The 27,102-nt window shown below is 56.0% G+C and overlaps 2 protein-coding genes across 2 annotated transcripts in view; one reads left to right on the forward strand and one right to left on the reverse strand.

Moving 5' to 3' along the window:
* Nucleotides 1-27,102, forward strand: part of LOC123751561 (tripartite motif-containing protein 59-like) — a 290,403-nt gene that overhangs the window by 124,046 nt on the left and 139,255 nt on the right. The gene's annotated exons all lie outside the window — the stretch shown is intronic.
* Nucleotides 442-27,102, reverse strand: part of LOC138364924 (uncharacterized) — a 115,385-nt gene continuing 88,724 nt past the window's right edge. The window contains exons 4-5 of the mRNA XM_069325007.1: nucleotides 8,740-8,955; nucleotides 442-8,623 (exon numbers count right to left, since the gene is read on the reverse strand). Of these exons, the coding sequence (XP_069181108.1) occupies nucleotides 8,201-8,623; nucleotides 8,740-8,955 (639 nt within the window). The 3' untranslated portion in view covers nucleotides 442-8,200. The remainder of the gene's footprint in view (nucleotides 8,624-8,739; nucleotides 8,956-27,102) is intronic.

A 27,102-nucleotide genomic window follows, 5' to 3' on the forward strand; every position in this document is an offset into this window, starting at 1 on the left:
ACTACCCAATATTGCACTGAATCACAGCGAACACTTCGTTCTACAATATTGCACTTAATCACGACGAGCACCGCACTACACAATATTGCACTTAATCGCTTAATCACAGCGAGCACCGTAATCCCTTGAGGGATTACGTCACTTCACCACCCCTGTCAAACATACTTAACAAGGGGACGGATCCCGCTGGGGATGCCAATTATGTTATACGGCCCTCTCGGGACGCAACGGGGTTCTTACTCTGATGTTGTTAGAGGAAGTTGTATCCGGCCCCAAGCCAGTAGTGGCTTTCAAGGGATGAGATCCGTGACGCAAGTAACTTAAAGGGGAAGGGAAATGAAGTCAAGAACTTAATATAATATATTGACCACCACCAATAAATAATATATAAAAGATTACACGGGGGGGGGGGGGAGGGGTATTAACACTGTACACAAACGTCTTCTCCTGAAGACTCTGGATCCAAATTTCTCGGTGCTGGGTCCTCGGTGCTTTCGTGGTCTCTTGACGAATCCTTCGACCAAGCTGAGTCTACCCCAAACACAGGCCAGCCAAAACACGGGTCCACTGGGGGCACCGCCGTGGAGGCCGTCAACCACAAGTCCAGCAGGTCTACTGGCAGGTTCTGGATCAGCCACGCTGGTCAGGCCACTCCACGAACGATACTAGGGTAGCGCCCTAGTCAGGAGCCTCGTGTGATACCACAAATCACTCTCCTGTCCTCAAAACCCCAGTGGATAACCGTCTCCAGCAGTCGGTCCCAGGTAAGACAATCCTTCTACTGCCACTACGCTGGCAGGGTAACACACCACAGTGTTCTTCCGGGAGACGACTTCACAGCTGCTGCAGCAAGGCACAAGGTAAGGGGACGGCTGCCTCGGGTAGACTGACTCAACTTCCATCACAGCAGTCCCAGGTCGACTCTGTAAGCAGACACGTCATCAATAACAGGAACACTAAAGCACCACACTTACAGGCTCAGACACAAACGCCCGACATATCCACTCCATAGATGGCGTTGTCGTCCAAGCACCACCTCACCAGAGGTCAGCAGCGGCGGTGTTGTGTGCTGAACAGGACTGGAAACTGGCCCTCGTAGCCAGTACACGTCGTCCTCACCAGGTGTCGTCGTCCATTTGGTGGGGGTTTCGGGAGCTGACCCACAGATGGCCCGTTCGTCACTACTCCGTGCTCGGACGCTGGATCCGGGTTCGTAACACAGCACAACACCACAGTAGTGATGGTGGTGGTACAGTGAACTAGAGTGGCAGCACAACACCACAGTAGTGATGGTGGTGGTACAGTGAACTAGAGTGGCAGCACCACACCACAGTAGTGATGGTGGTGGTATAGTGAACTAGAGTGGCAGCACAACACCACAGTAGTGATGGTGGTGGTACAGTGAACTAGAGTGGCAGCACAACACCACAGTAGTGATGATGGTTGAGGTACAGTGAACTAGAGTGGCAGCACAACACCACAGTAGTGATGGTGGTGGTACAGTGAACTAGAGTGGCAGCACAACACCACAGTAGTGATGGTGGTGGTACAGTGAACTAGAGTGGCAGCACAACACCACAGTAGTGATGGTGGTGGTACAGTGAACTAGAGTGGCAGCACAACACCACAGTAATGATGGTGGTGGTACAGTGAACTAGAGTGGCAGCACAACACCACAGTAGTGATGGTGGTTGAGGTACAGTGAACTAGAGTGGCAGCACAACACCACAGTAGTGATGGTGGTGGTACAGTGAACTAGAGTGGCAGCACAATACCACAGTAGTGATGGTGGTGGTATAGTGAACTAGAGTGGCAGCACAACACCACAGTAGTGATGGTGGTGGTACAGTGAACTAGAGTGGCAGAACAACACCACAGTAGTGATGATGGTTGAGGTACAGTGAACTAGAGTGGCAGCACAACACCACAGTAGTGATGGTGGTGGTACAGTGAACTAGAGTGGCAGCACAACACCACAGTAGTGATGGTGGTGGTACAGTGAACTAGAGTGGCAGCACAACACCACAGTAATGATGGTGGTGGTACAGTGAACTAGAGTGGCAGCACAACACCACAGTAGTGATGGTGGTGGTACAGTGAACTAGAGTGACAGCACAAATCCACAGTAGTGATGGTGATGGTACAGTGAACTAGAGTGGCAGCACAACACCACAGTAGTGATGGTGATGGTACAGTGAACTAAAGTGGCAGCACAACAATACAGTAGTGATGGTGATGGTACAGTGAATTAGTGGCAGCACAACACCACAGTAGTGATGGTGGTGGTACAGTGAACTAGAGTGGCAGCACAACACCACAGTAGTGATGGAGGTGGTACAGTGAACTAGAGTGGCAGCACAACACCACAGTAGTGATGGTGATGGTACAGTGAACTAGAGTGGCAGCACAACACCACAGTAGTGATGGTGGTGGTACAGTGAACTAGAGTGGGAGCACAACACCACAGTAGTGATGGTGGTGGGACAGTGAAGTAGAGTGGCAGCACAACACCACAGTAGTGATGGCGATGTATAGTGAACTAGAGTGGCCGCACAACACCACAGTAGTCATGGTGATGGTACATTGAACTAGAGTGGCAGCACAACACCACAGTAGTGATGGTGGTGGTACAGTGAACTAGAGTGGCAGCACAACATCACAGTAGTGATGGTGATAGTGATGGTATAGTGAACTAGAGTGGCAGCACAACACCACAGAAGTGATGGTGGGGGTACAGTGAACTATAGTGGCAGCACAACACCACAGTAGTGATGGTGATGGTATAGTGAATTAGAGTTGCAGCACAACATCACAGTAGTGATGGTGATAGTGATGGTACAGTGAAGTGGAGTGGCAGCACAACACCACAGTAGTGATGGTGGTGGTACAGTGAACTAGAGTGGCAACACAACACCACAGTAATGATGGTTGTGGTACAGTGAACTAGAGTGGCAGCACAACACCACAGTAGTGATGGTGGGGGTACAGTGAACTAGAGAGGCAGCACAACACAATAGTAGTGATGGTACAGTGAACTAGAGTGGCAGCACAACACCACAGTAGTGATGATAGTAGTACAGTGAACAAGAGTGGCAGCACAACACCACAGTAGTGATAGTGGTGGTACAGTGAACTTAAGTGGCAGCACAACACAACAGTAGTGATCGTGGTGGTACAATGAACTAGAGTGGCAGCACAACAACACACTAGTGATGGTGATGGTACAGTGAACTAGAGTGGCAGCACAACACCACAATAGTGGTGGTGGTACGGTGAACAACAGTGGCAGCACAACACCACAGTAGTGATGGTGGAGGTACAGTGAACTAGAGTAGCAGCGCAAGACCACAGTAATGATGGTGGTGGTACACTGAAGTAGAGCGGCAGCACAACACCACAGTAGTGATGGTGGTGGTACAGTGAACTAGAGTGGCATCACAACACCACAGTAGTGATGGTACAGTGAACTAGAGTGGCAGCACAACACCACACTAGTGATGGTGGTGGTACAGTGAACTAGAGTGGCAGCACAACACCACAGTAGTGATGGTGATGGTACAGTGAACTAGAGTGGCAGCACAACACCACGGACACCACAGTAATGATGGTGGTGGTACAGTGAACTAGAGTGGCAGCACAACACCACAGTAGTGATGGTGGTTGAGGTACAGTGAACTAGAGTGGCAGCACAACACCACAGTAGTGATGGTGGTGGTACAGTGAACTAGAGTGGCAGCACAACACCACAGTAGTGATGGTGGTGGTATAGTGAACTAGAGTGGCAGCACAACACCACAGTAGTGATGGTGGTGGTACAGTGAACTAGAGTGGCAGCACAACACCACAGTAGTGATGGTGATGGTACAGTGAACTAGAGTGGCAGCACAACACCACAGTAGTGATAGTGGTGGTACAGTGAACTAGAGTGGCAGCACAACACCACAGTAGTGATGGTGATGGTACAGTGAATTAGAGTGGCAGCACAACACCACAGTAGTGATGGTACAGTGAATTAGTGTTGCAGCATAACACCACAGTAGTGATAGTGGTGGTACAGTGAACTAGAGTGGCAGCACAACACCACAGTAGTGATGGTACAGTGAATTAGAGTGGCAGCACACCACAGTAGTGATGGTGGTGGCACAGTGAAATAGAGAGGCAGCACAACACCTCAGTAGTGATGGTACAGTGAACTAGAGTGGCAGCACAACACTACAGTAGTGATGATGGTGGTACAGTGAACTAAAGTGGCAGCACAACATCACAGTAGTGATGGTACAGTGAACTAGAGTGGGAGCACAACACCACAGTAGTGATGGTGATGGTACAGTGAACTAAAGTGGCAGCACAACACCACAGTAGTGATGGTGATGGTACAGTGAATTAGAGTGGCAGCACAACATCACAGTAGTGATGGTACAGTGAACTAGAGTGGCAGCACAACACCACAGTTATGATGGTGGTGGTATAGTGAACTAGAGTGGCAACACAACACCACAGTAGTGATGGTACAGTGAACTAGAGTGGCAGCACAACACCACAGTAGTGATGGTGGTGATACAGTGAACTAGAGTGGCAGCACAACACCACAGTAGTGATGGTACAGTGAACTAGAGTGGTAGCACAACACCACAGTTGTGATGGTACAGTGAACAAGAGTAGCAGCACAACACCACAGTAGTGATGGTCGTGGTACAGTGAACTAGAGTGGCAGCACAACACCACAGTAGTGATGGTGGTGGTACAGTGAACTAGAGTGGCAGCACAACACCACAGTAGTGATGGTGATAGTGATGGTATAGTGAACTACAGTGGCAGCACACCACCACAGTAGTGATGGTGGGGGTACAGTGAACTATAGTGGCAGCAGAACATCACAGTAGTGATGGTGATGGTATAGTGAATTAGAGTTGCAGCACAACATCACAGTAGTGATGGTGATAGTGATGGTACAGTGAAGTAGAGTGGCAGCACATCACCACAGTAGTGATGGTGGTGGTACAGTGAACTAGAGTAGCAGCACAACACCACAGTAGTGATGGTGGTGGTACAGTGAACTAGAGTGACAGCACAACACCACAGTAGTGATGGTGATGGTACAGTGAACTAAAGTGGCAGCACAACACCACAGTAGTGATGGTGATGGTACAGTGAATTAGTGACAGCACAACACCACAGTAGTGATGGTGGTGGTACAGTGAACTAGAGTGGCAGCACAACACCACAATAGTGATGGTGGTGGTACAGTGAACTAGAGTGGCAGCACAACACCACAGTAGTGATGGTGATGGTACAGTGAACTAGAGTGGCAACAAAACACCACAGTAGTGATGGTGGTGGTACAGTGAACTAGAGTGGCAGCACAACACCACAGTAGTGATGGTGATAGTGATGGTATAGTGAACTAGAGTGGCAGCGCAACACCACAGTAGTGATGGTGGGGGTACAGTGAACTATAGTGGCAGCACAACACCACAGTAGTGATGGTGATGGTATAGTGAATTAGAGTTGCAGCACAACATCACAGTAGTGATGGTGATAGTGATGGTACAGTGAAGTAGATTGGCAGCACAACACCACAGTAGTGATGGTGGTGGTGCAGTGAACTAGAGTGGCAAAACAACACCACAGTAGTGATGGTACAGTGAACTAGAGTTTTTAGCACAACACCACAGTAGTGATGGTACAGTGAACAAGAGTAGCAGCACAACACCACAGTAGTGATGGTGGTGGTACAGTGAACTAGAGTGGCAGTACAACACCACAGTAGTGATGGTGGTGGTACAGTGAACTAGAGTGACAGCACAACCCCACAGTTTTTTTTTTTTTTTTTTTTTTTTTTATCTTTATTTGTATTTGTTCTCAACACTTTTTATTCTTTATGCTCAGTTAGTATTAAGTTCTAGATATTAATGTTTTTCTTGCCCGAAACGCATTGCGTAATAGTGGCTTTAGGCATTGTATGTACTAGCTCTATCTATATATCAATCCATTAATGTAACATCACTTGTATGTATATACCTTACCTGAATAAACATCTGAATCTGAATCTGAATCTGAGTAGTGATGGTGATGGTACAGTGAACTAGACTGGCAGCACAACACCACAGTAGTGATGGTGATGGTACAGTGAACTAAAGTGGCAGCACAACAATACAGTAGTGATGGTGATGGTACAGTGAATTAGTGGCAGCACAACACCACAGTAGTGATGGTGGTGGTACAGTGAACTAGAGTGGCAGCACAACACCACAGTAGTGATGGAGGTGGTACAGTGAACTAGAGTGGCAGCACAACACCACAGTAGTGATGGTGATGGTACAGTGAACTAGAGTGGCAGCATAACACCACAGTAGTGATGGTGGTGGTACAGTGAACAAGAGTGGGAGCACAACACCACAGTAGTGATGGTGGTGGGACAGTGAACTAGAGTGGCAGCACAACACCACAGTAGTGATGGTGATGGTATAGTGAACTAGAGTGGCCGCACAACACCACAGTAGTGATAGTGATGGTACATTGAACTAGAGTGGCAGCACAACACCACAGTAGTGATGGTGGTGGTACAGTAAACTAGAGTGGCAGCACAACACCACAGTAGTGATGGTGGGGGTACAGTGAACTATATTGGCAGCACAACACCACAGTAGTGATGGTGATGGTATAGTGAATTAGAGTTGCAGCACAACATCACAGTAGTGATGGTGATAGTGATGGTACAGTGAAGTAGAGTGGCAGCACAACACCACAGTAATGATGGTGGTGGTACAGTGAACTAGAGTGGCAACACAACACCACAGTAATGATGGTTGTGGTACAGTGAACTAGAGTGGCAGCACAACACCACAGTAGTGATGGTGGGGTACAGTGAACTAGAGAGGCAGCACAACACCATAGTAGTGATGGTACAGTGAACTACAGTGGCAGCACAACACCACAGTAGTGATGATAGTAGTACAGTGAACAAGAGTGGCAGCACAACACCACAGTAGTGATGGTGGTGGTACAGTGAACTAGAGTGGCAGCACAACACCACAGTAGTGATGGTGGTGGTACAGTGAACTAGAGTGGCAGCACAACTCCCACACTAGTGATGGTGATGGTACAGTGAACTAGAGTGGCAGCACAACACCACAATAGTAGTGGTGGTATGGTGAACAACAGTGGCAGCACAACACCACAGTAGTGATGGTGGAGGTACAGTGAACTAGAGTAGCAGCGCAAGACCACAGTAGTTGTGGTGGTGATGGTACAGTGAACTAGAGAGGCAGATCAACACCACAGTAATGATGGTGGTGGTACAGTGAAGTAGAGTGGCATCACAACACCACAGTAGTGATGGTACAGTGAACTAGAGTGGCAGCACAACACCACAGTCATGATGCTGGTGGTACAGTGAACTAGAGTGGCAGCACAACACCACAGTCATGATGCTGGTGGTACAGTGAACTAGAGTGGCAGCACAACACCACACTAGTGATGGTGGTGGTACAGTGAACTAGAATGGCAGCACAACACCACAGTAGTGATGGTGGTGGTACAGTGAACTAGAGTGGCAGCACAACACCACACTAGTGATGGTGATAGTGATGGTACAGTGAACTAGAGTGGCAGCACAACACCACAGTAGTGATGGTGATGGTACAGTGAACTAAAGTGGCAGTACAGCACCACAGTAGTGAAGGTGATGGTACAGTGAGAGTGGCAGCACAACAGCACAGTAGTGATGGTGGTGGTACAGTGAACTAGAGTGGAAGCACAACACCACAGTCGTGATGGTGGTGGTACAGTGAACTAGAGTGGCAGCACAACACCACAGTAGTGACGGTGATGGTACAGTGAACTAAAGTGGCAGCACACCACAGTAGTGATGGTACAGTGAACTAAAGTGGCAGCACACCACAGTAGTGATGGTACAGTGAGTGAGTGTCAGCACAACACCACAGTAGTGATGGTACAGTGAACTAGAGTGGCAGCACAACACCACAGTAGTGATGGTGGTGGTACAGTGAACTAGAGTGGCAGCACAACACCACAGTAGTGATGGTGATGGTACAGTGAACTAGAGTGGCAGCACAACACCACAGTAGTGATGGTGGTGGTACAGTGAACTAGAGTGGCAGCACAACACCACAGTCCACCACAGTCACCTCCCTAATGTTACTGTGGTTGACTGCTGCCCTCACCACATTCAGGCCGCTCACCACATCACCGAAGACACGTGACCACTGGCGACCATCCCGGTGGTCCCTGGTGGTGATGGCGAACTGGGCACTCTTGTGACCCCACGGCAACCCCTGCCCACCACAACTCCTGCCCGGCTTGACTCCCGGTACTGCCCCTGGAGGTATGGCAGCAGAGGGGCTCCTCCCTCACCATCATTACTCTCGTAGTCTCCGCCCACCACATACTCCCCCGGCCCATGCTTGTCAAACACCCGCAACAGTTTAGTGTTGCGGTAGGTGTGGCCCCGCTGGCCCGTACACAACAACACAAACAGTCTGGCCAGCGGAGTGTCAGGGGTCAGCCGGATGGTGACCCGCCCTCTTGTTGACCCCGCCCACCCGAGGTCAAGGAACGCCAGGGTGCAGGAGGGCTTCAGCACGCCCACAACCTCACTCTCCTGCAGAAAATGAAATAAATCATACTGATAACTGTATTACAAAATGTTATCATATTAGTTATCAAAACTCATTAAGTCAGTAATGTCAGTAAGACTAGTGGTTGTAATAAAGTAACCTGGAGGGTGTGGGCGTGGTCGGGCGTGGGCTGACGCAGGAGTGAGTGGAGGAACAGCTGGCCGTCTTGTAGAGTTATCCTGGCGGAGCGGCGGCCATCTTGGTCTTCCTGGACGGCCAACACCCGGCCAGCCACCACCAGCCTCTTGACGGCCAACACCCGGCCAGCCTCCCCCAGCCTCTTGACGGGCTCACTCATCCTGCTGAGGTCCTCAACCTGTGGACAGTGTCAGCCCAATTATCACCTGTGGTCTGTGTCAGCCCCATTATCACCTGTGGTCGGTGTCAGCCCCATTATTACCTGTGGACAGTGTCAGCCCCATTATCACCTGTGGACAGTGTCAGCCCCATTATCACCTGTGGTCGGTGTCAGCCCCATTATCACCTGTGGTCAGTGTCACCCCCATTATCACCTGTGGTCGGTGTCAGCCCCATTATCACCTGTGGTCAGTGTCAGCCCCCTTATCACCTGTGGACAGTGTCAGTCCCATTATCACCTGTGGACAGTGTCAGCCCCATTATCACCTGTGGTCAGTCCCTTTATCACCTGTGGTCAGTGTCAGTTCCATTATCTCCTGTGGTCAGTGTCAGCCCCATTATCACCTATCCCCCCCGCCCTTCCTCTACTAGAAGGGGGTTGATGCTGGACCTGTAGCTCCAGCCCCCCTCTACTGGCAGGGGGGGTTGATGTTGGAACTGTAGCTCCAGCCCCCCTCTACTGGCAGAGGGTTGGTGCTGGACCTGTAGCTCCAGCCCCTCCACTAGCAAAGGGTTGATCCTGGACCTGTAGCTCCAGCCCACCTCTACTGGCAGGGGGTTGGTGCTGGACCGCTGGGCCTGTAGCTCCAGCCCCACTCTACTGGAAGGAGGTTGGTGCTTGACCTGTAGTTCCAGCCCCCATCTACTGGCACATGGGATGGTGCTGGATCTGTAGCCCCAGCCCCTTTCTGCTGGCAGGGGGTTGGTGCTGGAAATGTAGCTCCAGCCCCATCTAGTGGCAGGAGGTTGGTGCTGGACCAGTACCTTCAGCCCCCCTTTACTGGCAGGGGAGATGGTGCTGGACATGTAGCTCCAGCTTCCCCCCCCCCTCTTTACTGGCAGCGGTTGGTGCTGGACCTGTAGCTCCAGCCCCCCTCTACTGGCAGGGGGATGGGGCTGGACCTGTTGCTCCAGCCCCCCACCTCTACTGGCAGGGGGTTGGTGCTGGACCTGTTGCTCCAGCCCCCTCTACTGGCAGGTGGTTGGTGCTGGACCTGTAGCTCCAGCCCCCCTCTACTGGCAGGGGGTTGGTGCTGGACCCGTAGCTCCAACCCCCCTCTACTGGCAGGGGGTTGGGGCTGGACCTGTAGCTCCAGCCCCCCTCTACTGGCAGGGGGTTGGTGCAGGAGCTGTAGCTCCAGCCCCTCTCTACTGGCAGGTGGTTGGTGTTGGACCTGTAGCTCCAGCCCCCTTCTACTGGAAAGGGGTTGGGGCTGGACCTGTAACTCCAGCCCTCCTCTACTGGCCGGTGGTTGGTGCTGGACCTATAGCTCCAGCCCCCCTCTACTGGCAGGTGGTTGGTGCTGGACCTGTAGCTCCAGCCCTCCCCCCCTCTACTGGCATGGGGTTGGTTCTGGACCTGTAGCTCCAGCCTCCCCCCTCTACTGGCAGGGAGTTGGTGCTGGACCTGAAGTTCCAGCCCCCCTCTACTGGTAGGGGGTTGGTGCACGACCTGTAGCTCCAGCCCCCCTCTACTGGCAGGGGGTTGGTGCTGGACCTGTAGCTCCAGCCCAACTCTACTGGCAGGGGGTTGGTGCTGGACCTGTAGCTCCAGTCCCCCCCCTCTCTACTGGCAGGGGGTTGGTGCTGAACCTGTAGCTCCAGCCCCCCTCTACTGGCAGGGGGTTGGTGCTGGACCTGTAGCTCCAGCCCTCACTCTACTGGCAGGGGGTTGGTGCTGGACCTGTAGCTCCAGCTCCCCTCTACTAGCAGGGGGCTGGGGCTGGACCTGTAGCTTCAGCCTCACTCTACTAGCAGGAGGTTGGTGCTGGACCTGTAGCTCCAGCCCCCCCTCTATTGGCAGGGGGTTGGTGCTGGACCTGTTGCTTCAGCCCTCCTCTACTGGCAGGGGGTTCGACCTGTAGCTCCAGCCCCCCTCTACTGGCAGGTGGTTGGTGCTGGACCTGTAGCTCCAGCCCCCCTCTACTGGCACGGGGGTTGGTGCTGGATCTGTAGCTCCAGCCCACCTCTACTGGCTGGGGGTTGGTGCTGTAGCTCCAGCCCCCCTCTACTGGCAGGGGGTTGGTGCTGAACCTGTAGCTCCAGCTTCTCCTCTACTGGCTGGGGGTTGGTGCTGTAGCTCCAGCCCCCCTCTACTGGCAGGGGGTTGGTGCTGGACCTGTAGTTCCAGCTCCCCCCCCCCTCTACTGGCATGGGGTTGGTGCTGGACCTGTAGCTCCAGCTTTCCTCTACTGGCAGGGGGTTGATGATGAACCTTTTGCTCCAGCCTCCCTCTACTGGCAGGGGGTTGGTTCAAGGCCTGTAGCTCCAGCCCCCACCTCTACTGGCAGGGGGTTGGTGCTGGACTGTAGCAATAGCCCTCTACTGGCAGGGGATTGCTGCTGGACCTGTAGCTCCAGCCCCCCTCTACTAGCAGGGGTTGGTGCTGGACCTGTAGCTCCAGCCCCCCCTCTCTACTGGCAGGGGGTTGGTGCTGGACCTGTTGCTCCAGCCCCCTCTACTGGCAGGTGGTTGGTGCTGGACCTGTAGCTCCAGCCCCCCTCTACTGGCAGGGGGTTGGTGCTGGACCCGTAGCTCCAACCCCCCTCTACTGGCAGGGGGTTGGGGCTGGACCTGTAGCTCCAGCCCCCCTCTACTGGCAGGGGGTTGGTGCAGGAGCTGTAGCTCCAGCCCCTCTCTACTGGCAGGTTGTTGGTGCTGGACCTGTAGCTCCAGCCCCCTTCTACTGGAAAGGGGTTGGGGCTGGACCTGTAACTCCAGCCCCCCTCTACTGGCAGGTGGTTGGTGCTGGACCTATAGCTCCAGCCCCCCTCTACAGGCAGGTGGTTGGTGCTGGACCTGTAGCTCCAGCCCTCCCCCCCTCTACTGGCAGGGGGTTGGTTCTGGACCTGTAGCTCCAGCCTCCCCCTCTACTGGCAGGGGGTTGGTGCTGGACCTGTAGTTCCAGCCCCCCTCTACTGGTAGGGGGTTGGTGCACGACCTGTAGCTCCAGCCCCCCTCTACTGGCAGGGGGTTGGTGCTGGACCTGTAGCTCCAGCCCACCTCTACTGACAGGGGGTTGGTGCTGGACCTGTAGCTCCAGTCCCCCCCTCTCTACTGGCAGGGGGTTGGTGCTGAACCTGTAGCTTCAGCCCTCACTCTACTTGCAGGGGGGGGGTGGTTCTGGACCTGTAGCTCCAGCCCCCTTTTACTGGCAGGGGGTTGGTGCTGGACCTGAAGCTCCAGCCCCCCTCTACTGGCAGGGGGCTGGGGCTGGACCTGTAGCTTCAGCCTCCCTCTACTAGCAGGAGGTTGGTGCTGGACCTGTAGCTCCAGCCCCCCCTCTATTGGCAGGGGGTTGGTGCTGGACCTGTAGCTTCAGCCCTCCTCTACTGGCAGGGGGTTCGACCTGTAGCTCCAGCCCCCCTCTACTGGCAGGTGGTTGGTGCTGGACCTGTAGCTCCAGCCCCCCCTCTACTGGCAGGGGGTTGGTACTGGACCTGTAGCTTCAGCCCCCCCCCCTCTACTGGCAGGGGGTTGGTTCTGGACCTGTAGCTCCAGGCCCCCTCTACTGGCAGTGGGTTGGTGCTGGACCTGTTGCTCCTGCCCCCTCTACTGGCAGGTGGTTGGTGCTGGACCTGTAGCTCCAGCCCCCCTCTACTGGCAGGGGGTTGGTGCTGGACGTGTAGCTCCAGCCCCCTTCTACTGGCAAGGGGTTGGTGCTGGACGTGTAGCTCCAGCCCCCCTCTACTGGCCGGGGGTTGGTGCTGGACGTGTAGCTCCAGCCCCCTTCTACTGGCAAGGGGTTGGTGCTGGACCTGTAGCTCCAGACCACCTCTACTGGCAGGGGGTTGGTACTGGACCTGTAGCTCCAGCCCCCACTACTGGCAGGGGGTTGGTACTGGACCTGTAGCTCCAGCCCCCCTCTACTGGCAGGGGTTTGGGGCTGGACCTGTAGCTCCAGCCCCCTTCCCTCTCTACTGGCAGGGGGTTGATGCTGAACCTGAAGCTGCAGTCCCCCTCTACTAGCAGGGGGTTGGTGCTGGACCTGTAGCTCCAGCCCCCCCTCTATTGGCAGGGGGTTGGTGCTGGACCTGTAGCTTCAGCCCTCCTCTACTGGCAGGGGGTTCGACCTGTTGCTCCAGCCCCCCTCTACTGGCAGGTGGTTGGTGCTGGACCTGTAGGTCCAGCCCCCCTCTACTGGCACGGGGGTTGGTGCTGGATCTGTAGCTCCAGCCCACCTCTACTGGCTGGGGGTTGGTGCTGTAGCTCCAGCCCCCCTCTACTGGCGGGGGGTTGGTGCTGGACCTGTAGCTCCAGCTTCTCCTCTACTGGCTGGGGGTTGGTGCTGTAGCTCCAGCCCCCCTCTACTGGCAGGGGGTTGGTGCTGGACCTGTAGTTCCAGCCCACCTCTACTGGCAGGGGGTTGGTGCTGGACCTGTAGCTCCAGTCCCCCCCCTCTCTACTGGCAGGGGGTTGGTGCTGAACCTGTAGCTTCAGCCTCCCTCTACTAGCAGGGGGTTGGTGCTGGACCTGTAGCTCCAGCCCCCCCCTCTATTGGCAGGGGGTTGGTGCTGGACCTGTAGCTTCAGCCCTCCTCTACTGGCAGGGGGTTCGACCTGTAGCTCCAGTCCCCCTCTACTGGCAGGGGGTTGGTGCTGGACCTGTAGTTCCAGCTCCCCCTCCCCTCTACTGGCATGGGGTTGGTGCTGGACCTGTAGCTCCAGCTTTCCTTTACTGGCAGGGGGTTGGTGATGAACCTTTTGCTCCAGCCTGCCTCTACTGGCAGGGGGTTGGTTCAAGGCCTGTAGCTTCAGCCCCCCCCCCTCTACTGGCAGGGGGTTGGTGCTGGACTAAAGCTCCAGCCCTCTACTGGCAGGGGATTGCTGCTGGACCTGTAGCTCCAGCCCCCCTCTACTAACAGGGGTTGGTGCTGGACCTGTAGCTCCAGCCCCCCTCTCTACTGGCAGGGGGTTGGTGCTGGACCTGTAGCTCCAGCCCCCCCCCCCCTCTACTGTCAGGGGTTTGGTTCAAGACCTGTAGCTCCAGCCCCCTTCCCTCTCTACTGGCAGGGGGTTGATGCTGGACCTGAAGCTCCAGTCCCCCTCTTCTGGCAGGGGGTTGGTGCTGGACCTGTAGCTCCAGCCCACCTCTACTGGCAGGGGGTTGGTGCTGGACCTGTAGCTCCAGTCCCCCCCCCCTCTACTGGCAGGGGGTTGATGCTGGATCAGTAGCTCCAGCCCCCCTCTACTGGCAGGGGGGTGGGTGTTGGTGCTGGACCTGTAGCTCCAGCCCCCCCCACCTCTACTGGCAGGGGGTTGGTGGTGGTCCTGTAGCTTCAGCCCTCACTCTACTGGCAAGGGGGGGGGGTGGTTCTGGACCTGTAGCTCCAGCCCTCACTCTACTGGCAGGGGGTTGGTACTGGACCTGTAGCTTCAGCCCCCACCCCTCTACTGGCAGGGGGTTGGTTCTTGACCTGTAGCTCCAGCCCCCCCTCTACTGGCAGTGGGTTGGTGCTGGACCTGTTGCTCCAGCCCCCTCTACTGGCAGGTGGTTGGTCCTGGACCTGTAGCTCCAGCCCCCCCTCTACTGGCAGGGGGTTGGTGCTGGACGTGTAGCTCCAGCCCCCTTCTACTGACAAGGGGTTGGTGCTGGACCTGTAGCTCCAGACCACCTCTACTGGCACGGGGGTTGGTGCTGGACCTGTAGCTCCAGCCCCCCTCTACTAGCAGGGGTTGGTTCTGGATCTGTAGCTCCAGCCCCCTTCCCTTTCTACTGGCAGGGGATTGATGCTGAACCTGAAGCTGCAGTCCCCCTCTACTGGCAGGGGGTTGGTGCTGGACCCATAGCTCCAGGCCACCTCTACTGGCAGGGGGTTGGTGCTGGACCTGAAGCTCCAGCCCCCCTCTACTGGCAGGGGGTTGGTGCTGGACCTGTAGCTCCAGCCCTCACTCTACTGGCAGGGGGTTGGTGCTGGACCTGTAGCTCCAGCTCCCCTCTACTAGCAGGGGGCTGGGGCTGGACCTGTAGCTTCAGTCTCCCTCTACTAGCAGGGGGTTGGTGCTGGACCTGTAGCTCCAGCCCCCCCCTCTATTGGCAGGGGGTTGGTGCTGGACCTGTAGCTTCAGCCCTCCTCTACTGGCAGGGGGTTCGACCTGTAGCTCCAGCCCCCCTCTACTGGCAGGTGGTTGGTGCTGGACCTGTAGGTCCAGCCCCCCTCTACTGGCATGGGGTTGGTCCTGGACCTGTAGCTCCAGCTTTCCTCTACTGGCAGGGGGTTGATGATGAACCTTTTGCTCCAGCCTCCCTCTACTGGCAGGGGGTTGGTTCAAGGCCTGTAGCTCCAGCCCCCACCTCTACTGGCAGGGGGTTGGTGCTGGACTGTAGCAATAGCCCTCTACTGGCAGGGGATTGCTGCTGGACCTGTAGCTCCAGCCCCCCTCTACTAGCAGGGGTTGGTGCTGGACCTGTAGCTCCAGCCCCCCCCCCCTCTCTACTGGCAGGGGGTTGGTGCTGGACCTGTTGCTCCAGCCCCCTCTACTGGCAGGTGGTTGGTGCTGGACCTGTAGCTCCAGCCCCCCTCTACTGGCAGGGGGTTGGTGCTGGACCCGTAGCTCCAACCCCCCTCTACTGGCAGGGGGTTGGGGCTGGACCTGTAGCTCCAGCCCCCCTCTACTGGCAGGGGGTTGGTGCAGGAGCTGTAGCTCCAGCCCCTCTCTACTGGCAGGTTGTTGGTGCTGGACCTGTAGCTCCAGCCCCCTTCTACTGGAAAGGGGTTGGGGCTGGACCTGTAACTCCAGCCCCCCTCTACTGGCAGGTGGTTGGTGCTGGACCTATAGCTCCAGCCCCCCTCTACAGGCAGGTGGTTGGTGCTGGACCTGTAGCTCCAGCCCTCCCCCCTCTACTGGCAGGGGGTTGGTTCTGGACCTGTAGCTCCAGCCTCCCCCTCTACTGGCAGGGGGTTGGTGCTGGACCTGTAGTTCCAGCCCCCCTCTACTGGTAGGGGGTTGGTGCACGACCTGTAGCTCCAGCCCCCCTCTACTGGCAGGGGGTTGGTGCTGGACCTGTAGCTCCAGCCCACCTCTACTGACAGGGGGTTGGTGCTGGACCTGTAGCTCCAGTCCCCCCCCTCTCTACTGGCAGGGGGTTGGTGCTGAACCTGTAGCTTCAGCCCTCACTCTACTTGCAGGGGGGGGGGTGGTTCTGGACCTGTAGCTCCAGCCCCCTTCTACTGGCAGGGGGTTGGTGCTGGACCTGAAGCTCCAGCCCCCCTCTACTGGCAGGGGGCTGGGGCTGGACCTGTAGCTTCAGCCTCCCTCTACTAGCAGGAGGTTGGTGCTGGACCTGTAGCTCCAGCCCCCCCTCTATTGGCAGGGGGTTGGTGCTGGACCTGTAGCTTCAGCCCTCCTCTACTGGCAGGGGGTTCGACCTGTAGCTCCAGCCCCCCTCTACTGGCAGGTGGTTGGTGCTGGACCTGTAGCTCCAGCCCCCCCTCTACTGGCAGGGGGTTGGTACTGGACCTGTAGCTTCAGCCCCCCCCCCTCTACTGGCAGGGGGTTGGTTCTGGACCTGTAGCTCCAGGCCCCCTCTACTGGCAGTGGGTTGGTGCTGGACCTGTTGCTCCTGCCCCCTCTACTGGCAGGTGGTTGGTGCTGGACCTGTAGCTCCAGCCCCCCTCTACTGGCAGGGGGTTGGTGCTGGACGTGTAGCTCCAGCCCCCCTTCTACTGGCAAGGGGTTGGTGCTGGACGTGTAGCTCCAGCCCCCCTCTACTGGCCGGGGGTTGGTGCTGGACGTGTAGCTCCAGCCCCCTTCTACTGGCAAGGGGTTGGTGCTGGACCTGTAGCTCCAGACCACCTCTACTGGCAGGGGGTTGGTACTGGACCTGTAGCTCCAGCCCCCACTACTGGCAGGGGGTTGGTACTGGACCTGTAGCTCCAGCCCCCACTACTGGCAGGGGTTTGGGGCTGACCTGTAGCTCCAGCCCCCTTCCCTCTCTACTGGCAGGGGGTTGATGCTGAACCTGAAGCTGCAGTCCCCCTCTACTAGCAGGGGGTTGGTGCTGGACCTGTAGCTCCAGCCCCCCCTCTATTGGCAGGGGGTTGGTGCTGGACCTGTAGCTTCAGCCCTCCTCTACTGGCAGGGGGTTCGACCTGTAGCTCCAGCCCCCCTCTACTGGCAGGTGGTTGGTGCTGGACCTGTAGGTCCAGCCCCCCTCTACTGGCACGGGTGTTGGTGCTGGATCTGTAGCTCCAGCCCACCTCTACTGGCTGGGGGTTGGTGCTGTAGCTCCAGCCCCCCTCTACTGGCGGGGGGTTGGTGCTGGACCTGTAGCTCCAGCTTCTCCTCTACTGGCTGGGGGTTGGTGCTGTAGCTCCAGCCCCCCTCTACTGGCAGGGGGTTGGTGCTGGACCTGTAGTTCCAGCTCCCCCTCCCCTCTACTGGCATGGGGTTGGTGCTGGACCTGTAGCTCCAGCTTTCCTCTACTGGCAGGGGGTTGGTGATGAACCTTTTGCTCCAGCCTCCCTCTACTGGCAGGGGGTTGGTTCAAGGCCTGTAGCTCCAGCCCCCCCCCCCCTCTACTGGCAGGGGGTTGGTGCTGGACTGTAGCTCCAACCCTCTACTGGCAGGGGATTGCTGCTGGACCTGTAGCTCCAGCCCCCCTCTACTAACAGGGGTTGGTGCTGGACCTGTAGCTCCAGCCCCCCCTCTCTACTGGCAGGGGGTTGGTGCTGGACCTGTAGCTCCAGCCCCCCCTCTACTGTCAGGGATTTGGGTCAAGACCTGTAGCTCCAGCCCCCCTCTACTGGCAGGGGGTTGGTTCTGGACCTGTAGCTCCAGCCCCCTTCCCTCTCTACTGGCAGGGGGTTGATGCTGAACCTGAAGCTGCAGTCCCCCTCTACTGGCAAGGGGTTCGACCTGTAGCTCCAGCCCCCCCCCTCTACTGGCAGGGGGTTGGTACTGGACCTGTAGCTTCAGCCACCCCCCCTCTACTGGCAGGGGGTTGGTTCTGGACCTGTAGCTCCAGCCCCCCTCTACTGGCAGTGGGTTGGTGCTGGACCTGTTGCTCCAGCCCCCTCTACTGGCAGGTGGTTGGTGCTGGACCTGTAGCTCCAGCCCCCCTCTACTGGCAGGGGGTTGGTGCTGGACGTGTAGCTCCAGCCCCCTTCTACTGGCAAGGGGTTGGTGCTGGACGTGTAGCTCCAGCCCCCCTCTACTGGCAGGGGGTTGGTACTGGACCTGTAGCTCCAGCCCCCACTACTGGCAGGGGGTTGGTACTGGACCCGTAGCTCCAGCCCCCCTCTACTGGCAGGGGGTTGGTTCTGGACCTGTAGCTCCAGCCCCCTTCCCTCTCTACTGGCAGGGGGTTGATGCTGAACCTGAAGCTGCAGTCCCCCTCTATTGGCAGGGGGTTGGTGCTGGACCTGTAGCTTCAGCCCTCCTCTACTGGCAGGGGGTTCGACCTGTAGCTCCAGCCCCCCTCTACTGGCAGGTGGTTGGTGCTGGACCTGTAGCTCCAGCCCCCCCTCTACTGGCAGGGGGTTGGTACTGGACCTGTAGCTTCAGCCCCCCCCCCTCTACTGGCAGGGGGTTGGTTCTGGACCTGTAGCTCCAGGCCCCCTCTACTGGCAGTGGGTTGGTGCTGGACCTGTTGCTCCTGCCCCCTCTACTGGCAGGTGGTTGGTGCTGGACCTGTAGCTCCAGCCCCCCTCTACTGGCAGGGGGTTGGTGCTGGACGTGTAGCTCCAGCCCCCCTTCTACTGGCAAGGGGTTGGTGCTGGACGTGTAGCTCCAGCCCCCCTTCTACTGGCAAGGGGTTGGTGCTGGACGTGTAGCTCCAGCCCCCTTCTACTGGCAAGGGGTTGGTGCTGGACCTGTAGCTCCAGACCACCTCTACTGGCAGGGGGTTGGTACTGGACCTGTAGCTCCAGCCCCCACTACTGGCAGGGGGTTGGTACTGGACCTGTAGCTCCAGCCCCCCTCTACTGGCAGGGGTTTGGGGCTGACCTGTAGCTCCAGCCCCCTTCCCTCTCTACTGGCAGGGGGTTGATGCTGAACCTGAAGCTGCAGTCTCCCTCTACTAGCAGGGGGTTGGTGCTGGACCTGTAGCTCCAGCCCCCCCTCTATTGGCAGGGGGTTGGTGTTGGACCTGTAGCTTCAGCCCTCCTCTACTGGCAGGGGGTTCGACCTGTAGCTCCAGCCCCCCTCTACTGGCAGGTGGTTGGTGCTGGACCTGTAGGTCCAGCCCCCCTCTACTGGCACGGGGGTTGGTGCTGGATCTGTAGCTCCAGCCCACCTCTACTGGCTGGGGGTTGGTGCTGTAGCTCCAGCCCCCCTCTACTGGCGGGGGGTTGGTGCTGGACCTGTAGCTCCAGCTTCTCCTCTACTGGCTGGGGGTTGGTGCTGTAGCTCCAGCCCCCCTCTACTGGCAGGGGGTTGGTGCTGGACCTGTAGTTCCAGCTCCCCCTCCCCTCTACTGGCATGGGGTTGGTGCTGGACCTGTAGCTCCAGCTTTCCTCTACTGGCAGGGGGTTGGTGATGAACCTTTTGCTCCAGCCTCCCTCTACTGGCAGGGGGTTGGTTCAAGGCCTGTAGCTCCAGCCCCCCCCCCTCTACTGGCAGGGGGTTGGTGCTGGACTGTAGCTCCAGCCCTCTACTGGCAGGGGATTGCTGCTGGACCTGTAGCTCCAGCCCCCCTCTACTAACAGGGGTTGGTGCTGGACCTGTAGCTCCAGCCCCCCCTCTCTACTGGCAGGGGGTTGGTGCTGGACCTGTAGCTCCAGCCCCCCTCTACTGTCAGGGATTTGGGTCAAGACCTGTAGCTCCAGCCCCCCTCTACTGGCAGGGGGTTGGTTCTGGACCTGTAGCTCCAGCCCCCTTCCCTCTCTACTGGCAGGGGGTTGATGCTGAACCTGAAGCTGCAGTCCCCCTCTACTGGCAAGGGGTTCGACCTGTAGCTCCAGCCCCCCCCCCTCTACTGGCAGGGGGTTGGTACTGGACCTGTAGCTTCAGCCACCCCCCCTCTACTGGCAGGGGGTTGGTTCTGGACCTGTAGCTCCAGCCCCCCTCTACTGGCAGTGGGTTGGTGCTGGACCTGTTGCTCCAGCCCCCTCTACTGGCAGGTGGTTGGTGCTGGACCTGTAGCTCCAGCCCCCCTCTACTGGCAGGGGGTTGGTGCTGGACGTGTAGCTCCAGCCCCCTTCTACTGGCAAGGGGTTGGTGCTGGACGTGTAGCTCCAGCCCCCCTCTACTGGCAGGGGGTTGGTACTGGACCTGTAGCTCCAGCCCCCACTACTGGCAGGGGGTTGGTACTGGACCCGTAGCTCCAGCCCCCCTCTACTGGCAGGGGGTTGGTTCTGGACCTGTAGCTCCAGCCCCCTTCCCTCTCTACTGGCAGGGGGTTGATGCTGAACCTGAAGCTGCAGTCCCCCTCTACTGGCAGGGGGTTGGTGCTGGACCTGTAGCTCCAGCCCACCTCTACTGGCAGGGGGTTGGTGCTGGACCTGTAGCTCCAGTCCCCCCCCTCTCTACTGGCAGGGGGTTGGTGCTGAACCTGTAGCTTCAGCCTCCCTCTACTAGCAGGGGGTTGGTGCTGGACCTGTAGCTCCAGCCCCCCCTCTATTGGCAGGGGGTTGGTGCTGGACCTGTAGCTTCAGCCCTCCTCTACTGGCAGGGGGTTCGACCTGTAGCTCCAGTTCCCCTCTACTGGCAGGGGGTTGGTGCTGGACCTGTAGTTCCAGCTCCCCCTCCCCTCTACTGGCATGGGGTTGGTGCTGGACCTGTAGCTCCAGCTTTCCTTTACTGGCAGGGGGTTGGTGATGAACCTTTTGCTCCAGCCTCCCTCTACTGGCAGGGGGTTGGTTCAAGGCCTGTAGCTCCAGCCCCCCCCTCTACTGGCAGGGGGTTGGTGCTGGACTGTAGCTCCAGCCCTCTACTGGCAGGGGATTGCTGCTGGACCTGTAGCTCCAGCCCCCCTCTACTAACAGGGGTTGGTGCTGGACCTGTAGCTCCAGCCCCCCTCTCTACTGGCAGGGGGTTGGTGCTGGACCTGTAGCTCCAGCCCCCCCCCCTCTACTGTCAGGGGTTTGGTTCAAGACCTGTAGCTCCAGCCCCCTTCCCTCTCTACTGGCAGGGGGTTGATGCTGGACCTGAAGCTCCAGTCCCCCTCTTCTGGCAGGGGGTTGGTGCTGGACCTGTAGCTCCAGCCCACCTCTACTGGCAGGGGGTTGGTGCTGGACCTGTAGCTCCAGTCCCCCCCCCCTCTACTGGCACAGTCCCCCCCTCTACTGGCAGGGGGTTGATGCTGGATCAGTAGCTTCAGCCCCCCTCTACTGGCAGGGGGGTGGGTGTTGGTGCTGGACCTGTAGCTCCAGCCCCCCCCACCTCTACTGGCAGGGGGTTGGTGGTGGACCTGTAGCTTCAGCCCTCACTCTACTGGCAAGGGGGGGGGGGTGGTTCTGAACCTGTAGCTCCAGCCCTCACTCTTCTGGCAGGGGGTTGGTACTGGACCTGTAGCTTCAGCCCCCACCCCTCTACTGGCAGGGGGTTGGTTCTGGACCTGTAGCTCCAGCCCCCCCTCTACTGGCAGTGGGTTGGTGCTGGACCTGTTGCTCCAGCCCCCTCTACTGGCAGGTGGTTGGTGCTGGACCTGTAGCTCCAGCCCCCCTCTACTGGCAGGGGGTTGGTGCTGGACGTGTAGCTCCAGCCCCCTTCTACTGGCAAGGGGTCGGTGCTGGACCTGTAGCTCCAGACCACCTCTACTGGCACGGGGGTTGGTGCTGGACCTGTAGCTCCAGCCCCCCTCTACTAGCAGGGGTTGGTTCTGGATCTGTAGCTCCAGCCCCCTTCCCTTTCTACTGGCAGGGGATTGATGCTGAACCTGAAGCTGCAGTCCCCCTCTACTGGCAGGGGGTTGGTGCTGGACCCATAGCTTCAGGCCACCTCTACTGGCAGGGGGTTGGTGCTGGACCTGAAGCTCCAGCCCCCCTCTACTGGCAGGGGGTTGGTGCTGGACCTGTAGCTCCAGCCCTCACTCTACTGGCAGGGGGTTGGTGCTGGACCTGTAGCTCCAGCTCCCCTCTACTAGCAGGGGGCTGGGGCTGGACCTGTAGCTTCAGCCTCCCTCTACTAGCAGGGGGTTGGTGCTGGACCTGTAGCTCCAGCCCCCCCCTCTATTGGCAGGGGGTTGGTGCTGGACCTGTAGCTTCAGCCCTCCTCTACTGGCAGGGGGTTCGACCTGTAGCTCCAGCCCCCCTCTACTGGCAGGTGGTTGGTGCTGGACCTGTAGGTCCAGCCCCCCTCTACTGGCACGGGGGTTGGTGCTGGATCTGTAGCTCCAGCCCACCTCTACTGGCAGGGGGTTGGTGCTGGACCTGTAGCTCCAGCCCACCTCTAATGACAGGGGGTTGGTGCTGGACCTGTAGCTCCAGTCCCCCCCCTCTCTACTGGCAGGGGGTTGGTGCTGAACCTGTAGCTTCAGCCCTCACTCTACTTGCAGGGGGGTGGTTCTGGACCTGTAGCTCCAGCCCCCTTCTACTGGCAGGGGGTTGGTGCTGGACCTGAAGCTCCAGCCCCCCTCTACTGGCAGGGGGTTGGTGCTGGACCTGTAGCTCCAGCCCCCCTCTACTGGCAGGGGGTTGGTGCTGGACCTGTAGCTCCAGCCCTCACTCTACTGGCAGGGGGTTGGTGCTGAACCTGTAGCTCCAGCTCCCCTCTACTAGCAGGGGGCTGGAGCTGGACCTGTAGCTTCAGCCTCCCTCTACTAGCAGGAGGTTGGTGCTGGACCTGTAGCTCCAGCCCCCCCTCTATTGGCAGGGGGTTGGTGCTGGACCTGTAGCTTCAGCCCTCCTCTACTGGCAGGGGGTTCGACCTGTAGCTCCAGCCCCCCCTCTACTGGCAGGGGGTTGGTACTGGACCTGTAGCTTCAGCCACCCCCCCTCTACTGGCAGGGGGATGGTTCTGGACCTGTAGCTCCAGCCCCCCTCTACTGGCAGTGGGTTGGTGCTGGACCTGTTGCTCCAGCCCCCTCTACTGGCAGGTGGTTGGTGCTGGACGTGTAGCTCCAGCCCCCCTCTACTGGCAGGGGGTTGGTGCTGGACGTGTAGCTCCAGCCCCCTTCTACTGGCAAGGGGTTGGTGCTGGACGTGTAGCTCCAGCCCCCCTCTACTGGCAGGGGGTTGGTACTGGACCTGTAGCTCCAGCCCCCACTACTGGCAGGGGGTTGGTACTGGACCTGTAGCTCCAGCCCCCCTCTACTGGCAGGGGGTTGGTTCTGGACCTGTAGCTCCAGCCCCCTTCCCTCTCTACTGGCAGGGGGTTGATGCTGAACCTTAAGCTGCAGTCCCCCTCTACTGGCAGGGGGTTGGTGCTGGACCTGTAGCTCCAGCCCACCTCTACTGGCAGGGGGTTGGTGCTGGACCTGTAGCTCCAGTCCCCCCCCTCTCTACTGGCAGGGGGTTGGTGCTGAACCTGTAGCTTCAGCCTCCCTCTACTAGCAGGGGGTTGGTGCTGGAACTGTAGCTCCAGCCCCCCCCCCCCCTCTATTGGCAGGGGGTTGGTGCTGGACCTGTAGCTTCAGCCCTCCTCTACTGGCATACCTGGTTCATACCTGGTTGATGGGGTTCTGGGAGTTCTTCTACTCCCCAAGCCCGGCCCGAGGCCAGGCTCGACGCCAGGCTCGACTTGTGAGAGTTTGGTCCACCAGGCTGTTGCTTGGAGCGGCCCGCAGGGCCACGTACCCACCACAGCCCGGCTGATCCGGAACTTCTCTTAGAAAATCGTCCAGTTTTCTCTTGAAGATGTCCACGGTTGTTCCGGCAATATTTCTTATGCTCGCTGGGAGGACGTTGAACAACCGCGGACCCCTGATGTTTATACAGTGCTCTCTGATTGTGCCTATGGCACCTCTGCTCTTCACAGGTTCAATCTTGCATTTTCTTCCATATCGTTCACTCCAGTACGTTGTTATTTTACTGTGTAGATTTGGGACCTGACCCTCCAGTATTTTCCATGTGTATATTATTTGGTATCTCTCTCGTCTCCTTTCTAGAGAGTACATTTGGAGAGCTTTGAGACGATCCCAATAATTTAGGTGTTTTATCGCGTCTATGCGTGCCGTATATGTTCTCTGTATTCCCTCTATTTCAGCAATCTCTCCTGCTCTGAAGGGGGAAGTGAGTACTGAGCAGTACTCGAGACGGGACAACACAAGTGACTTGAAGAGTACAACCATTGTGATGGGATCCCTGGATTTGAAAGTTCTCGTAATCCATCCGATCATTTTTCTGGCTGACGCGATATTTGCTTGGTTATGCTCCCTAAACGTTAGATCGTCGGACATCATTATTCCCAAATCCTTGACATGCTGTTTTTCTACTATGGGAAGATTCGATTGTGTTTTGTACCCTGTATTATGTTTCAGATCCTCATTTTTGCCGTACCTGAGTATCTGAAATTTATCACTGTTAAACATCATGTTATTTTCTGCTGCCCAATCAAAAACTTTGTTGACATCTGCTTGTAGTTTTTCAATGTCTTCAGCAGAGGTAATTTTCATGCTGATTTTTGTGTCATCTGCAAAGGACGACACGAAGCTGTGGCGTGTATTTTTGTCTATATCAGATATGAGAATAAGGAACAGTAGCGGTGCAAGGACTGTACCTTGAGGTACAGAGCTTTTAACATCGCTTGGACTCGATTTTATCTGATTGACTGTTACTCTTTGTGTTCTGTTCGACAGGAAATTGAGTATCCAGCGTCCTACTTTTCCAGTTATTCCCATTGACCTCATTTTGTGAGCTATCACCCCATGGTCACATTTGTCGAACGCCTTTGCAAAGTCTGTGTATACAACATCTGCATTTTGCTTTTCTTCTAGGGCTTCTGTGATTTTGTCATAGTGGTTGAGTAACTGTGACAGACAGGATCTTCCCGCTCTAAATCCATGTTGTCCTGGATTGTGCAATTCATTGTTTTCCATAAAACTAGAAATTTCATTCCTAATCACTCTTTCAAACACTTTTATTATGTGTGATGTTAGTGCAACTGGCCTATAATTTTTTGCCAAGGCTTTACTCCCCCCCTTGTGCAACGGAGCTATATCTGCAGATTTAAGTGCTGCTGGTATCTCCCCTGTATCCAGGCTCTTTCTCCATATTACGCTGAGTGCTCTCGCTACTGGTACTTTACATTTCTTTATGAATATTGAATTCCATGAGTCAGGCCCAGGAGCTGAGTGCATAGGCATATTATCAATTTCTCTTTCAAAGTCTTCCGAGTTTGTGGTAATATCCGTTATATTATCTGCAGCTTGAATGTCATTCATAAAGAAGCTGTCTGGGTCATCAACTTTCATGTTGTTTATTGGTGTGCTAAACATAGCCTCATACTGGCTTCTTAGAATTTTACTAATCTCTTTGTTGTCCTCTGTGTACGTACCTTCATTTGTAATTAACGGTCCAATACTGGTCGAGGTTTTGGATTTTGATTTTGCGTATGTGAAAAAATATTTCGGATTTTTCCTTATCTCTTGTATAGCTTTCTGTTCCAATTCCATTTCCTCAGACTCATATGATCGCTTCAACGTTTGTTCTATTTCCTCAATCTCCCTGCTTAGGCTTGTTTTCCTTGCTTGTGATAGTTGTGTCTGCCGAAGCATTTCCGTTATTTTTTTCCTTCTCCTGTACAGTCGTCTGCGTTCTCTTTCTAGAGTGGTCCTCTTTCTGCCCCTCCTCACAGGTACGTGCTTCAAGCAGACCTTGTAAGCTTCAGCTGTCAGTTGAGCTATTCCCTGTGTGGGAGTTTTGTCGCTTAAGACCGTCTCCCATTGAATGGTTGCAAGGTCTACATTTATTTTTTCCCAGTCAATCCTCTTATTGTTGAAATTGAATTGATTGAATATTCCTTCTCGCTTGTTGGGTCTCTTAGACCTACTACCGTTATTTATGCTAGTTCGCACTTCAATGAGCTTATGGTCTGAGTATGAAGTATCTGAGATTGTGATATCCCTGATTAGTTCATAATTGTTTGTGAATAACAAGTCTAGTGTGTTTTCGTTCCTAGTTGGTTCTGTAATCTGTTGATTGCGCGAGAATTTGTCACAGAATCTCAAAAGTTCTCTGACCTGTGGTTGGTTATTTCCCGGGTCATTCCCTGCTATGATATTTGTGTTTGCCGTTCTCCATCTTAGACTCGGTAAATTGAAATCTCCAAGAAAGATAATATCTGGAGCTGGGTTTGCTAGGTTGTCAAGTATGTTCTCTATTTTGTGCATCTGCTCTGTGAATTCCTCAATCGTTGTATCTGGCGGTTTATATATTAGAATAATAATTAGGTTTAGTTTCTCTACCTTCATTCCAAGTATCTCTACCACCTCATTAGTTGAGTTTAGTAGTTCTGTGCATACCAGGTCTTCTTTAATATACAGACCTACTCCTCCATTTGACCTAGTTTTTCTATCACATCTATATAGATTATAATTTGGAATCCAGATTTCACCATCCATGTAATCTTTTGTATGAGTTTCCGTGAATGCCCCAAATATTGAGTTTGACTCTAATAGGAGGCCATTTATGAACTTAACTTTATTTCTTGACTTTGGCTTTAAACCTTGAATGTTTGCAAATATGAATGATTGTCCATATTGTGTGTCACTTCTGGAAGGTTTTGGTAGTTCTCCCTCCTCTCTACCCTGACCCAGGGTGTGTTGTTGTGGCAATGGTTTGTCCAGTTTTGGAAGTGATACTGGGGAGTGTGGTAGTCTCTGTGTAGTTGGGGGGTGTAGTATGTGTGGGCTTGATGACGAACCGTAGTCCAGTCTTGGGCATTTCCCCTTCTCCATCCGTACTCCTGCCACGTTTCTGCCTGTCTGTTTCTCCCTCTGTTTGTACCTGCCTCTAAAAAATTTTCAGGGCTATTATATTGGCAGAGGGTTCGACCTGTAGCTCCAGCCCCCCTCTACTGGCAGGGGGTTGGTGCTGGACCTGTAGTTCCAGCTCCCCCTCCCCTCTACTGGCATGGGGTTGGTGCTGGACCTGTAGCTCCAGCTTTCCTTTACTGGCAGGGGGTTGGTGATGAACCTTTTGCTCCAGCCTCCCTCTACTGGCAGGGGGTTGGTTCAAGGCCTGTAGCTCCAGCCCCCCCCCTCTACTGGCAGGGGGTTGGTGCTG

This window comes from Procambarus clarkii, chromosome 15, assembly GCF_040958095.1.
Source record: "Procambarus clarkii isolate CNS0578487 chromosome 15, FALCON_Pclarkii_2.0, whole genome shotgun sequence".
Taxonomy (NCBI): domain Eukaryota; kingdom Metazoa; phylum Arthropoda; class Malacostraca; order Decapoda; family Cambaridae; genus Procambarus; species Procambarus clarkii.